We start from the raw sequence: 13,506 nt of genomic DNA on the forward strand, positions 1-13,506 counted from the left end.
AACGAATGTCATGCAACGACATGACATCGTTGACTATCATTCTATTGTTTTCTCATAACAATTGGAAATAGATAAAAGCTATTTCTTTGTCAAATAAATCAGATGAATTTAATTCATGATTTGCCTTCCGTCAACGTTGACGTATCGTAAATTCGTTTTTGTTTCTTTTTTTTTTTTTTTTCTTTTTTCCTTTTTTGTCTCCCTCCCGAATTTTTACTTTTAAATAGCATCGCTAAAAAAAAATACAAAAAGAAAGATATTTCATTTCATGCGAAAACTCGATAGCGAGAGAATGATCGATGTTGTTACTAATTCACTAATTTAATAACATTGACATTAAAGATACCATTAATTCATTGAATCGACAAATAAAGAAACTTAATAATTTTTACAATTCAATCGATAGACGTATATTCTCTATAATAACAATAAAATACCGACAGGAATGAATAATCCATTTCATAATAATCATCAATCATTCGTATAAATCATTCAAAAATTCAATTTGACGATGGTCTTTCTTGACGATATTTCTTAAGATCTATGTGATCTTTCTTTCTTTTCTTTTTCTTTTTTTTCGGTTGATCGTGACCGTACGAATGAGAACGTCACGAACGAACGAACGAACGAACGAACGAACGAACGAACGAACGAACGAACGAACGAACGAACAGCTTTCTTCCGCGTTCGATATCGCTCGAAAAAGGACGAGCTTATCCGATCGTCCAAGTTTCGTGATAGATATACAAGAACGACAGAGACTGAGAGAGAGATAGAGATAGAGAGAGAGAGAGAGAGAGGAAGAGAAAGAAAGAGAAGGTGAGAGGATGAGAGAATGAAAACGAGAGAGAGAGAAAGAGAGAGATTTCGTTATCAGTCTCGAATTCTGTCCTTTCCTGAAAGCATCACGGTCAATTTCGGTAGCACGAAATTTCGTTTGCAATCAAGCTGTGTGTCACGATCGATCGATCGATCTATCGTTCGATCGTTCGATCGTTCGGTCGCTCGCTCGCTCGCTCGCTCGATTGCTAGCCCAACTCTGATATGGTGTTTCTTGTCAGTTTTCCCATTCGCGAAGGGATCAAACCAGAGAATCTTCGATAACGTTACGAAAGCGTTATTGACGTTTACCGATTACAAACATTTTACCGAGGTCGTACGGTAGTCATCGATCGTTTTCGACAGGCTCCTAGATATTTATCATTGTTAACTGTTACAATTGAAAGTAGATATCTATATATCTATGTATGTATTTATATATCATCTATCTACATAATGAATAAAATAGGAAAAGTGTTTCATCTAGATTTATCTATGACGATTGAGATTTAAGATAATTACGACAATTGTTTTATTCGTTTATGTATGAATTGATAATTATAAAAGGATGAGACAATTGCAAGACAAACAAAAACAGGAAAAGAAAAAAAGGAAGGGGATAGATCATTTATTTCTTACGTAATTCATGTAGCAATGCTGTAATTATTATTATTATTATTATTATTGTTTTTGTTGTTATTATTATTTTGTTTTTTTTTTTTGATAATTGTTTTGTGCAAATCACTTTCATAATCATTGACTGCACGTATATATATACGATCGATCATATAATTTGATAATATTTTACGTTCATTCATTTTCATTTGTCGTTTATTAATATATTTCGAATTAAAAAGTAGAAAAAAGAAAACTCGTACTTTGCTTTCGTTGTGGGAAATAAATCGAAGCGAATTATATTTAAATATAATATTATATATATATATATATATATATCATTTGATACGAATTACTTATATATTTTCAATTTTTCAAAGACATAACAAAAAGAAAGAGAGAAAGAAAAAAAGAATAGTGTTATCCTATACAAAAAAAAAAAAAAAAAAAAATATCCTGGCAGGATTCAACTAATATACATGTTATCGAATAATAGAAATTTTCTCGTATCGATAGGTAATAAAATAATATTTTTAATATAATATTCGTCGGACTGATTCCATTTGGATTCTTTTGGTAGATTGTATTATATACATATTAGTATAGTAACTATATTGATATAGACATATGTATATAAATTGACACCAAAGTAGACATACATATCTATCGAATAGTAGAGCATTCGATGCTCGTCGATCATTGTTAACGTTCGATGATACTCGAACATTGTCGATATGAAGTGATTATTAACGCCTACGTTCTCTACAATCAACATGATCGATATCCGTTCACCCTATATATATATATCTAAATATATATATATATATATATATATATATATATATATATATATAGGTATCCTAAATGCACATACAAGTATATTCGACAGCATATAGAGTTGCACTGCTGACAGTAATCCATGTAACACAATTATTTCTACAGTCAAGGATGTACGATTGACTTCTACGAGCACGTTAAATCTCTAACAATGATGTAACGAGTCACCCTAGCCGAAAACGAGTTTGGCGAGCAATCAAACTCTTGTCTAGATTGCCTTAACGATCCATATAACTACCGTCATATGTCACGTTATCTCTTCTATTATCAAAAGAAGGAGACTATGGTATATCATAAAAGTTTCATTCATAGAATAGAATCTATAATTAATCTAGTTAGAAACTACAATTATCTATACAGATAATTTGCGATTTAACTTTTCCTTTCTATCTATTTTTTTTTCTTCCTCTTTGTTTTTCTTTTGCTTTTGCTCGAAATAAAATATACAACGTTATTAATTTTTCTAATACAATGTAATTATTTATCTCGTTCTTAACAGTAGTTAAGATTTTGAAAGTGTAGATTTATATACGTGATAGTAACACGATAGTAAAAATCGCGAAAGTAGAATCATGTTTTTCTCCTATTTGCTGTTAATAAAAAAAAAAGAAAATTTCTACTAGTTTACAACAAACTTAGAATCACACGTCACGATATCTCTTCTCTTATCAAAATAAGAAGACGACGATCTCTCGTAAAAGTTTCGTTCATAAAATAAAATCTACCGTGAGTTTTTAATAATTTACGAACTTACTTTTTCTTTTTTCTTTTTTCCAACGTTAGAGATAAATCTTTTCGATTATAGCAAATACACGAAGTGCTCGTTGTTATTAGATATTAATTTTATTTTTTTCAATACGAAATAATTATTTATTTTATTTCGAAGAAGTAAAATAAAATGTAAATTTACGAGCGACTTCAAAGTTATGCGATAGTGATTCGATAATAAAAAATCAAAGAAAATAAAATCATTCTTATTTCTATTTACTGTCAGTAAAAAAGAGAATATATACAATTTTAGAGTACATAAACTTAATAACATATGCCACGATATATCTTCCTTTATCAAAATAAAAGAACGATGGCTCTCGTAAAAATTTTATTGCAAGAACAAAATCTTTCGAAATTCTATAGCCTACATATTTTTTTTTTTTTTTCTTTTATCTACTGTTTAAACGAATCTTTTACATAACGTCAAATCTTTCCTGATATAATTTATATTAAATATACGACGTATTCGTTGTTAGTGAATGTTAATTTTTCGTATATAAAGTAACTATTTATTTATTTATTTATTTATTTATTTATTTATTTATTTACTTTTTTAAGTGAAATAAAACTGCAATAATAGATATTTATATGCGTGTCTTAAAATTTCAAAACTACTATCATCCTGCTTTTTCTATTTAGTATTAATAAAAAGTAGAAGAAAAAAAAAAATCATATACGAGCTGATGATACCAATATATACATATATAAACTTAGAACCAGTTGTTTCTAATAAAATTTTTATGGTTATCCCATCAAACAAGTAATAAATTGACGTTATCGCGAAAGCAGAGATAATAACAAAGACGCATAAAGCAACTGCTTTGACTATAGTTGCGGCAACGTTCATGACAATGTTACCATTATCGACGAGTAATAGTCATTTACCGTTATCAAGCTTCATGCAGACGACGAAGGGTCTTAGCCCTTCTCAAATATATGGTTCTTTGACTATCTTAAATTAGAATTTGCTTACACGAATTGTTAACAATGACAATAGATCGGCCTTCGACGAAGAAACAACCCTTAAAGTATGTGAGGTGATAGGTTATCGAACAAAAAAAATTGCAAATGATTTTTATCACATGATTTCTTTATGAGAAAAATATTTTCAACGTTTAATAATTAATAATTTCATAATTAATAATTAAAATCATATTTCGTATAAAAGTGGGTCTTTTTAGTTTTTGTTTTTTTGTTTTTTTGTTTTTTTTTCTTTTCTTTTCTTTTTATTATCTAAATCATTTCCGAAAAGATTTAATATCGATCAAACAAATATCGTTCACGCGTGTTTAAATTCTACCAGTGAAATATCCAATAGAAATAAATCGATTAATCCTTAAGATATGAAATAAGAAAGAAACTTCGAAAATACGATATAGATGCATCCTTTCGGGCGTACAAAGAAAAAAAAAAAAAATGGGTGTAAATTATAAGACTGAGTCAAAAGAAAAAAAGAAATTAACAAAATAATTGAAAAAGAAAAAAAAAACGATTTATCATACGAAACTAATCGATATGTCGGAGCTTAGGAGAGATGAAAGAAATAAAAGAAAAAAGAAAAAGAAACGAGCTTAATTAAAACGAAATCGAACAAGATTCTCATAGTTGTTCTCAAATATCTGGTTCGTATTAAACGTTCGATTCGATGATAATGATAGTCGTAATAATAATAATTATTATTATTATTACTATTACGTATCGTTATCGACAGCACCGTTTAGTCACTTGGTTTATATCCATACAGTATCAGTATCAGTGAGCTTCTAACCGTGATCAATTCTCTTTGGTAACGATCGGGAGCGCGTATGTAAGCATCTAACTGTTCGTAATATCAAAGCTGCTTGGAATACATAATAGGAGGTAAACCAACGTCTAATATGTACGTTTTGAAAGGATGACTAATACACTTCTAGCATTAGTGTAACGTAAGTTACATACGTACATGCATAGCTATGTATAGATATATATATATATATATATATATATGTATGTATATATATATATACATACATAGATAGATAGATAGATAGCTAGATCTTTACTAAAACATGATTTAGAATCCTTTGATAAGAACGTTTGTGTAACAAAACGTGATTAATTGAAGAGATTTCTAAATCAACATTGTTCTGGTTAAACGGATTTTATAAAACCTATCTTCTCTCTCTGTCTGTCTTTATCTAATGATCTCTTTGTATCTCTCTATCTGTCTCTCTCTCTCTTTTGTGTCTAATTTTTTGTTTATTAAATTTCATTATATTAAACGTGTCAGTAAATACTAGCCAACAATTCGATGTACTACTTACGCAAGCGCACATACATACTGTTCTCTGCGTAATCGATGTCTGCTTCTGCACAGAATAGTGGGAGAGAAAAACAGAGAGAGAGAGAGAGAGATAGAGATAGAGATAGAGAGAGAGAGAGAGAGAAAGAGACTGATATAGAGCAGAAATCTTGCCAAAATTTGCTTTTTGTTCGAAAACTATAATATGTGATCACGACTGGTATCTAAAACATTGTATTACGGATTTCTACGTTCTACGATGCATGATGTTAAGCGAGAGACAAACGAAATTTCAAAGAAAATCGATATGCGATATTACGAAAATCGTGAAAGTTTATTGGAAGGAAGAAAAACAAAAAAAAAGAGAGAGAGAGAGAGAGAGACATAAAGAGAAAGAGAAAAAGGATTGCTCGAAATTTTTGTCAGTGAAAACGAACCGCGAACTTTTTCATATCACCGTGAATCCTCTTTACACATATACATATGTAGATATCTACATAGAAAAGAGACAAGATGACATACATACATACATACATACATACATACATACATATATACATATATATATATATATATATATATATATATATGCATATATACATATATATATACGTACGTGCATAGAATAGAGTAGAAGAGAGATTAGAATCGATTTCTGATAGTTGATCGATCTGTGGTTTACCATGTGTACTGACAAGTGTCTTTTTTTAAATCGTGTTTCAGGTGTCGTGGATAAAGCGTAAGGCTGTTCAGGAATTACTAACAGTCGGTCTGATAACATACGCTAACGATGCACGTTTCCAAGCTATTCACTTTCACCACAGCGAGGATTGGACTTTGCAAATAAAGTATGTTCAAGCAAGAGACGCAGGACTGTACGAATGCCAAGTTTCGACCCATCCTCCTAAAAGCATATTTTTAAACCTGGAAATTGTTGGTAAGCATGATCATTTTTAATAATCAACAAAATATCGTAGGGTAGTTACTTTTTTTTTATCTTTCTTTTTTTCTCTCTTTTTCTTCTTCTTTACTTATTATATTTTATTTCTTCTTATTTTTCTCGAGGGATTGTCATTTTCATTGAAGATTATTACGAAAAAGTAAAAGAAGAATAACAAGAAGAAGAAGAAGGAAAAGAAGAAAAAGAAAAGAAAGCTAATTCGAATTAATTTTTATTTTTTTTTTTTATTTTTCTGCTTTTTCATTTCTTTCCTTTCTCATCAATCAACTCGACGATGAATTGAAAAAAAAAAAAACGAAAATGAGGGATACGCTCGAATCATCTGTGTATTTTTTTGTTTTATCTTTTTTTTCCTCTTTTTTTTTTTTTTTTTAATGAGTACGTACATTCGAGAAAAACACTGGAATAATAGTTAGATAATTTCAGGCTTACGTGCATGTGCCTTTATAATAGCTCGTCGAGGATTTTAATAACGAGTGTTGTTTCGATGCAATTAACGTTCCGAGTTTGCTACTCATCGTAATTATCAAATCGATTATGTTGAATTCAAGCGACGTTGCGGGGCGTCGGTCGAATCTTTTCCAATCTATTTAAATTTCTTTCCGTCTTGTTAAAGATCCTTCCGCAAATTAAAACATTTTATGTTATACATTTGTGAAAGAAACAAGAGAAAACGACATTTTGCGGTCATTAAGAAGAGGCAAACACAAAAGAGAGAAGAATAGCTAGAAGGAAAAAGTAAAGATAGAAATGAAAATAAAAAAAAAAAAATATCTGAGAAAAAAAATTAAAAAGAGAGAGAGGGGGGGGAGAGAGAGAAGTCATTTAATCTCAAAGACAAAAGAATTGTTGGATCCTCGTGTAAGATCCAATGTCGAGAGAAAGTAATTTCGTTAAGAGATCAAGAGTTCTCTTCTCCAGTTTTACTTTCTCTATCTATCTATCTATCTATCTATCTATCTATCTATCTATCTATCTATCTATCTATCTATCTATCTATCTATCTGTATCTTTCTTTCGTAAAAATGATTAAAACAAGAACAAGAGCAATTTTCGTAAATTATACGTATGAACGTGTCTCGTTAATGATGAGATCGTTCGATAGGAAAATTCTATGGTTATTATATGCACGTAAAACAAAAATAAATAAATAAATAAATAAATAAATAAATAAATAAATAAATAAATGAAAAAAGAAATATTAAAATATTTCTTTTTTTACAGACATACAAGTAAGGTTTTTTATGTACAAGCTCACGTAGAATAAACGAGAAAAGAAAATAGAAAAGAGAAAGGAACGTGCGACCTAGCAAAGAGCTTATATCGATGTACTTATAAATTTTGTTGAAAAATTTCTTCAGCCTTTTTTTTGTGAGAGACGCACAGCTTTTCTTATTTATAAGAAATCAGCTTTTCTATCTTGTTAGTACTCAGGTACTCATAATTTTTTGCTCGGTCATTCGTTCTCTTCTTTTTTTTATTTCAAACAACAAGTAGCAGGTGGTATCTTCTAAGCTTTCCGACGAACGAAACGGCTTTGAGAACTTAAAAGTAAAGTAGAACTGCTACTTCTTCTAGTTTGCAACCTTTTGAAGAGATTTTTTTTTTTTTTTTTTTTCGGCGACCTTTACGAAAAAATAACGAGAATCTAAACCGACGAAATACAAAACCTTGTTAGCATTTATTTCTGACTCATGGCGTACAATTTCTCTTCATCTTTTTTTTTTTTCAATTTTTAATATGACTTTATCGTCAACGTTATCATCATCATCATCATTATTATCATTCAATAACTCATCGTGTTTAGTAATTTTTTGAACTGCACTTATTATTTTCAAAAAAGAAGATCCTTACGAACAACGTCATTAAGGGTTTGTCAAAGGAACGAGTCTATTTCATTCGTATGCTTCTTTTTTTTTTATTTATTTATATTTTTTCTTTTCTTTTTTTTTTTTTTTACTTTAGTTTAGTTTGATTTATTGAAAATAAAAGTGCTGACATTTTCGTGTAACATAATTTTCATTTCAATGAAATAGAAATAAATAAAAGGCAAGTAGTGTAAAGGTTTTGAAATAATGTTCCCATACATTTTATTCATTCATTTATTTATTTCTTTCTTTCTTTCTTTCTTTTACTTTATTGATAATAAAAATGCAAACGTTTCGTGCAATATAATTTGCATTTCAATGAAATAGAAATATATAAAAGGCAAATAGTGTAAGATTTATAAATAATGATTCCGTAAGCTTTTTATTTACGTATTTATTTATTTATTTATTTATTTATTTATTTCAATTTACTGAAAATAAAAGTACGAACATTTTCGTATAATATACTTCTCATTTCAATAAAATAAAAATATATAAAAGGCAAGTATAGTACAGTATAACATTTTGAAATGATATTGCCATACACTTTACTCACTCACTTACTTATTTATTTATTTATTTATGTATTTATTTTCGGTTCATTGAAAATAAAAGTGCGAACATTTCCCTGTCAAAAGTAATAAACATTTTAATAAAATACAAATATATACATATATATAAGAAAAAATATAATAAAAGATCTTGTGAAAAAATGCTTCTTATATGAGGTCCCAGATTGCACGCTTGGTACGCCTTATGGTAGATACAGCCCTGTAAGTTTTGTTTTTCTCCATTTTTTTTTTTTCTTTCTTTTTTTCTTCATCGAGACTCGTACGTTTCTTCCTTGAATTTCAACAAAAAGAAAAAAAAAGGGAGGAGCAAAAGAAAAAAAAGAATAAGAAGGGGGAAAGATCTTAGTAGACGCTCGAAAAAAAAAATGTACGTAGGTATAGCCTTGAATTACAACGCGTGAACCTTCTTCTCCTTTTCTTTTTTTTTTTCTTTTTCTTTTTCTTTTTCTTTTTCTTTTTCTTTCTTCTACTTTCTCGAGGTAGTGTACCACCCCTTTTACACGAATTTATTCTCGCTTAGATATTTGCATTTAGATTTCCCATCGACCTCGGCCGACGCGATCTATTTTACTATTACTTTTTCTACTACTTTATTCTACTTACCTCCCCTTCTTTATCTCTCTTCTTTCTTTTCTTCGTTTCTCTTCTTTATTCTTTCTATTTATTTATTTTTCTTTTTTTTTTTCGTTTTCCTAATTTTTTTCCTTTTCTCTCTCTCTCTCTCTCTCTCTCTCTCTCTCTCTCTCTCTCTCTCTCTCTCTCTCTCTCTCTCTCTCTCTCTCTCTCTCTCTCTCTTGACTCCTTTCTTTTTTTCTTTTTTTTATTTCTTTTTCCTTTTCGTTTCTTCCCAATCTCTCATTCGCCATGCTTCACGTATATGTCACACAGATTGCCACGAATCCACTTCGTTCGGTCTGCGATCTATAAGGTCGTGAACTTTTTACGATCTTTCAAGGATTTCTCTTCTTTTTTTATTTTTTTTATTTTTTTATTTTTTTATTTTTTTTTTTCTTTTTTTGCTTAGGCAAACTCGCGCGCGATACGTCGACTCGCGTAAAGCTCCAAGATTAAATTGGATGAACGTGAAAGGTCGTGTCGGAATGAATGTTCCAATGAAACAAAAGGAATTTCGTGTTACGATCTCCCAATAGTTACGATACATACATACATACATATGTATGTATATATATATATGTATAAATATATAAATGTATGAATGTATGTATGTATATGTATGTATATATCTAACTCGATCGTCCGAGATGATTTCAATATATTATATATCTTTTTTTTTCTGTTTAATGAGATTTCGAGTCACCGATGTGAACGATAGCTTAACGAAATTTAATGAAAAAATAACATGGAACGAAGAAACGCGAAAAGTTTGAAGGAATTAGTGAATTAGCGAACTGTGTGATATCTCGATATTATAATAATTTTTGTTTCAACTTCTTTTTCATAGTAAAAAAAAAAAAAAAAAAAAAAAAATGATTTCTTTTTTCTTTTCCGTTGTTGTTTTTCAACGATAAATACTTATACACTTCGACGAGTTTATTCGACGAAGTTTATTTTGTGTAATCGAGAACGATGCAATAGCGCGTGACCATTGTATGTTTTATACCTTTTTATATGAAAACAAATAATAAATAGTTAAGAAAAATAAATATAAAATATATACATATAAATATTATAAAAAGATCATATATATATATATATCTTTCTCTCTCTGTCTGTCTCTCTCTCTCTCTCTCTCTGTCTCTTTCTTGTTAAACAAATAAAGTGTTTTGAAGAAGTGATCGATCTTGATTGATCGTTCAAATGAATAAAAAGAATAAAAAAATAAACATCACATCGAAGTGTAAAAAAAAAAACATGTTGGAAAAAGAAGAAGAAGAAGAAGAAAAAAAATAGCAATTGCTTTTCTCGAAAGATACATACAAACACACACAACACACACACATAGAGACAGAGCGAGAGTGAGAGAGAGAGAGAGAGAGAGAAAAAGATAGTGCCATCGAAAGTGGCTTACTGACGGTATTTGGCAACGACCATGAGAACTCATGGCCCTTTTCCAACGTAGCATAGTGTATTCGACGCGTTTAAGCTCGATCCAAATCTTTCGATAGCACGGGTCGATTCGCATTTGGCCGTGACAGCAATGGGAAGGAGTTCTCTCTCTCTCTCTCTCTCTCTCTCTCTCTCTCTCTCTCTCTCTCTCTCTGTCTAAAGGTAAAAGCGTGTCAAAGGCCGTCATTGGGTGTCGACTTGGTGTTTACCTTGCTACGTAACACCTGATCCTATAACCTTCTGCCACGAACGTGTGTCACCCTTTCTCAACGTTCTCCTTCTGCAACCACCTACACACATCTAACTCTACAATCTCGATCCTCTTATACTCGGTGAACGACCAACGGTTTAACTTAAAATTCCTAAAGCCTTGATTCTCTCTCTCTCTCTCTCTCTCTCTCTCTCTATCACTATTCTCTAATACAAAGCTTTTAGCACTTCGAATCTATACGTATACTGTATTCCTCTTTCTCTCTTACTTTCTCTCTCTCTCTCTCTCTATATATATATATATATATATATATATATATATATTTTTGTACAGAATGATACATATATCCTGTACAAATATATATATATATATATATATATATATATATATATATATATATACAGGATGTTTCAGAACATACGGTCAATAACACCACTAGCCACAATCAGCAGATATAAAATAAGAGATACGATCGATCTTCCAAGATGTTTCCGAGATACAATCGTTTTTCGTGATGCAGCAACCCCTTCCTCATACCCCCTACTCACTCACACCTTTCTAATTTCAACGAATTGTCAAAAAAAAAAAAGAAAAAAAACGACTTTTTTATTCTCACGTAGATAAATCGGACCGATCGTTTAACACCGATCAATTTTTCGACGTACAACATCGCTATATTTATATTTAAATCCAGTAAATTTTTATTTCTGGTGTGCGGTAAGCGACGAGATCAGATTTAGATCACATCTAAAGCACGAAGCGACAATAGAGAGATAACGTTGAGATGTTCCAAAAGGATTTGTCACAAAAAATTCTGACAATATCGACATTCAACTTTATACGCGTCGAAATCACGATAAGTTTAAAAAAGTTTAAAAAGCTTGTTTTTTTTATTGGCAATATACTTAACTCGTAAGTCGTCTAAAAGAAGTCTAAAAGATTGATATAATAAAAATACAAAAAGAAAATTAAAAAAAAAATAAATAATTGTATCTCGCGAAATAAGGGTGACATATGGGCATGCATATTGTAACTGCATTCGTTTGCTATTCATTCGAATTCTTTTTTTTTTTTTTCTTATTTAAATTATACCCACGTATTTTTGAAACATCCTGCATCATAGAGGGTGTCTCTTTCGAACGGATTAAAAAAAAAGAAAGAAAGAAAAAAAAATAGAAAAGAAAAATATTTGAAAAAAATAAAACTTTTTGAGGTAAATGTTACTTCTTACAATATTTATAAATCTTCTTTAGATTCTTCTTTTTATAAAAAAAACTCTACGTTGTTGTTATTAAACGAACGTGTCGTAGCTCAACTTTCTAATTCAAAAGTTTATTAACAACGAGACGCTTTGATCTCTTTCAAATATATACTTTTATATCGAAAAGAAAGAAAGAAAAAAAAAAAGAAAAAGAAAAAGAAAAAGAAAAAATTTACCTTGATATGTCGGAAGCAAGTTGATTCAAAAAAAAGAAATGTCTACCCACCATAAAATGATTCTCGTTAGTCTTCCACCGCGAAACTGAATAAATCTCGCTTGAAAAATTTCTTTTCGAACGTTCTATAATTTTTCATAATAGTCGTGTCCGAAATTTCAAATGGGACACCCTCTGTATATATCTACCTATATATTTATAAATGTATACACACACACACACACACACACATAAATATACATATATATATCTTTCTCGATTTCTCTCGATTTCTCTCTTCTACTTCGCAAGGTCTAACGGGAAATGCTGCTGACGTAGGATTTAAGTAACGACCGCAAACGGTAACGATCGTGGGAATTCATGGCTCAACAAATATGTCACCTTTCGATCGCACGAACGAACGAACAAACCAACCAACGAACGAACGAACGAACGAACGAACGAACGAACGAACGAACGGACAGACGAAGGTTGAATATTTTCACTTCCTTCCTTCCTTCCTTCCTTCCTTCCTTCCTTCCTTCCTTCCTTACTTCCTTACTTCCTCCTTTCCTACCTTCCATCGTACCTTCGAGATTAAAGCTTACCTTGGAAATTCGAAGATCTTTCTGAAATGTTATTCGTATACGTTACGTTATGTTACGTATCACGAACCATCTTGAGCTCGTACTCGCGTTCGACATAGCGCCATAATATCTATACCAACGACGGTATACCATTTCATACGTCGACCATACTTTTTCTTTTTCTCCCTCGCTTCGGATCATCCTCACGTATAAAAAGCGAGAAGTCTGTTTATTTTTTTTTTTTTATTTTTCTTTTTTTTTTGTTCCATTTGCAAGCAGTTACAACAACGTAACATTATCGGGATAATAATAACGAGCGCGCTATCTCCTATTTTAAGCTCCGTTTCTCGAGTTAATTGTCTCTTCTCACGTCTCTTTTTAAGTTTGTATTTACGGAAAATTAATTATTTCGAGCGTATGGGAGTAAAAAAATGTTTATACGATAACGGGGAAGAGGAGTATAGAAGTAGGGAGACAATAGTTGATTCGTTCCAAGAATTTT

At 30.5% G+C, this 13,506-nt stretch overlaps 1 protein-coding gene across 1 annotated transcript in view; it reads left to right on the forward strand.

Moving 5' to 3' along the window:
- LOC122630452 (hemicentin-1-like) overlaps positions 1-13,506 on the forward strand; it is a 60,744-nt gene that overhangs the window by 40,217 nt on the left and 7,021 nt on the right. The window contains exon 3 of the mRNA XM_043814945.1: positions 6,047-6,260. Coding sequence (XP_043670880.1) covers positions 6,047-6,260 — 214 coding nt within the window. The remainder of the gene's footprint in view (positions 1-6,046; positions 6,261-13,506) is intronic.

The sequence above is a fragment of the Vespula pensylvanica genome, chromosome 7 (genome assembly GCF_014466175.1).
Source record: "Vespula pensylvanica isolate Volc-1 chromosome 7, ASM1446617v1, whole genome shotgun sequence".
In the NCBI taxonomy this organism is placed as follows: domain Eukaryota; kingdom Metazoa; phylum Arthropoda; class Insecta; order Hymenoptera; family Vespidae; genus Vespula; species Vespula pensylvanica.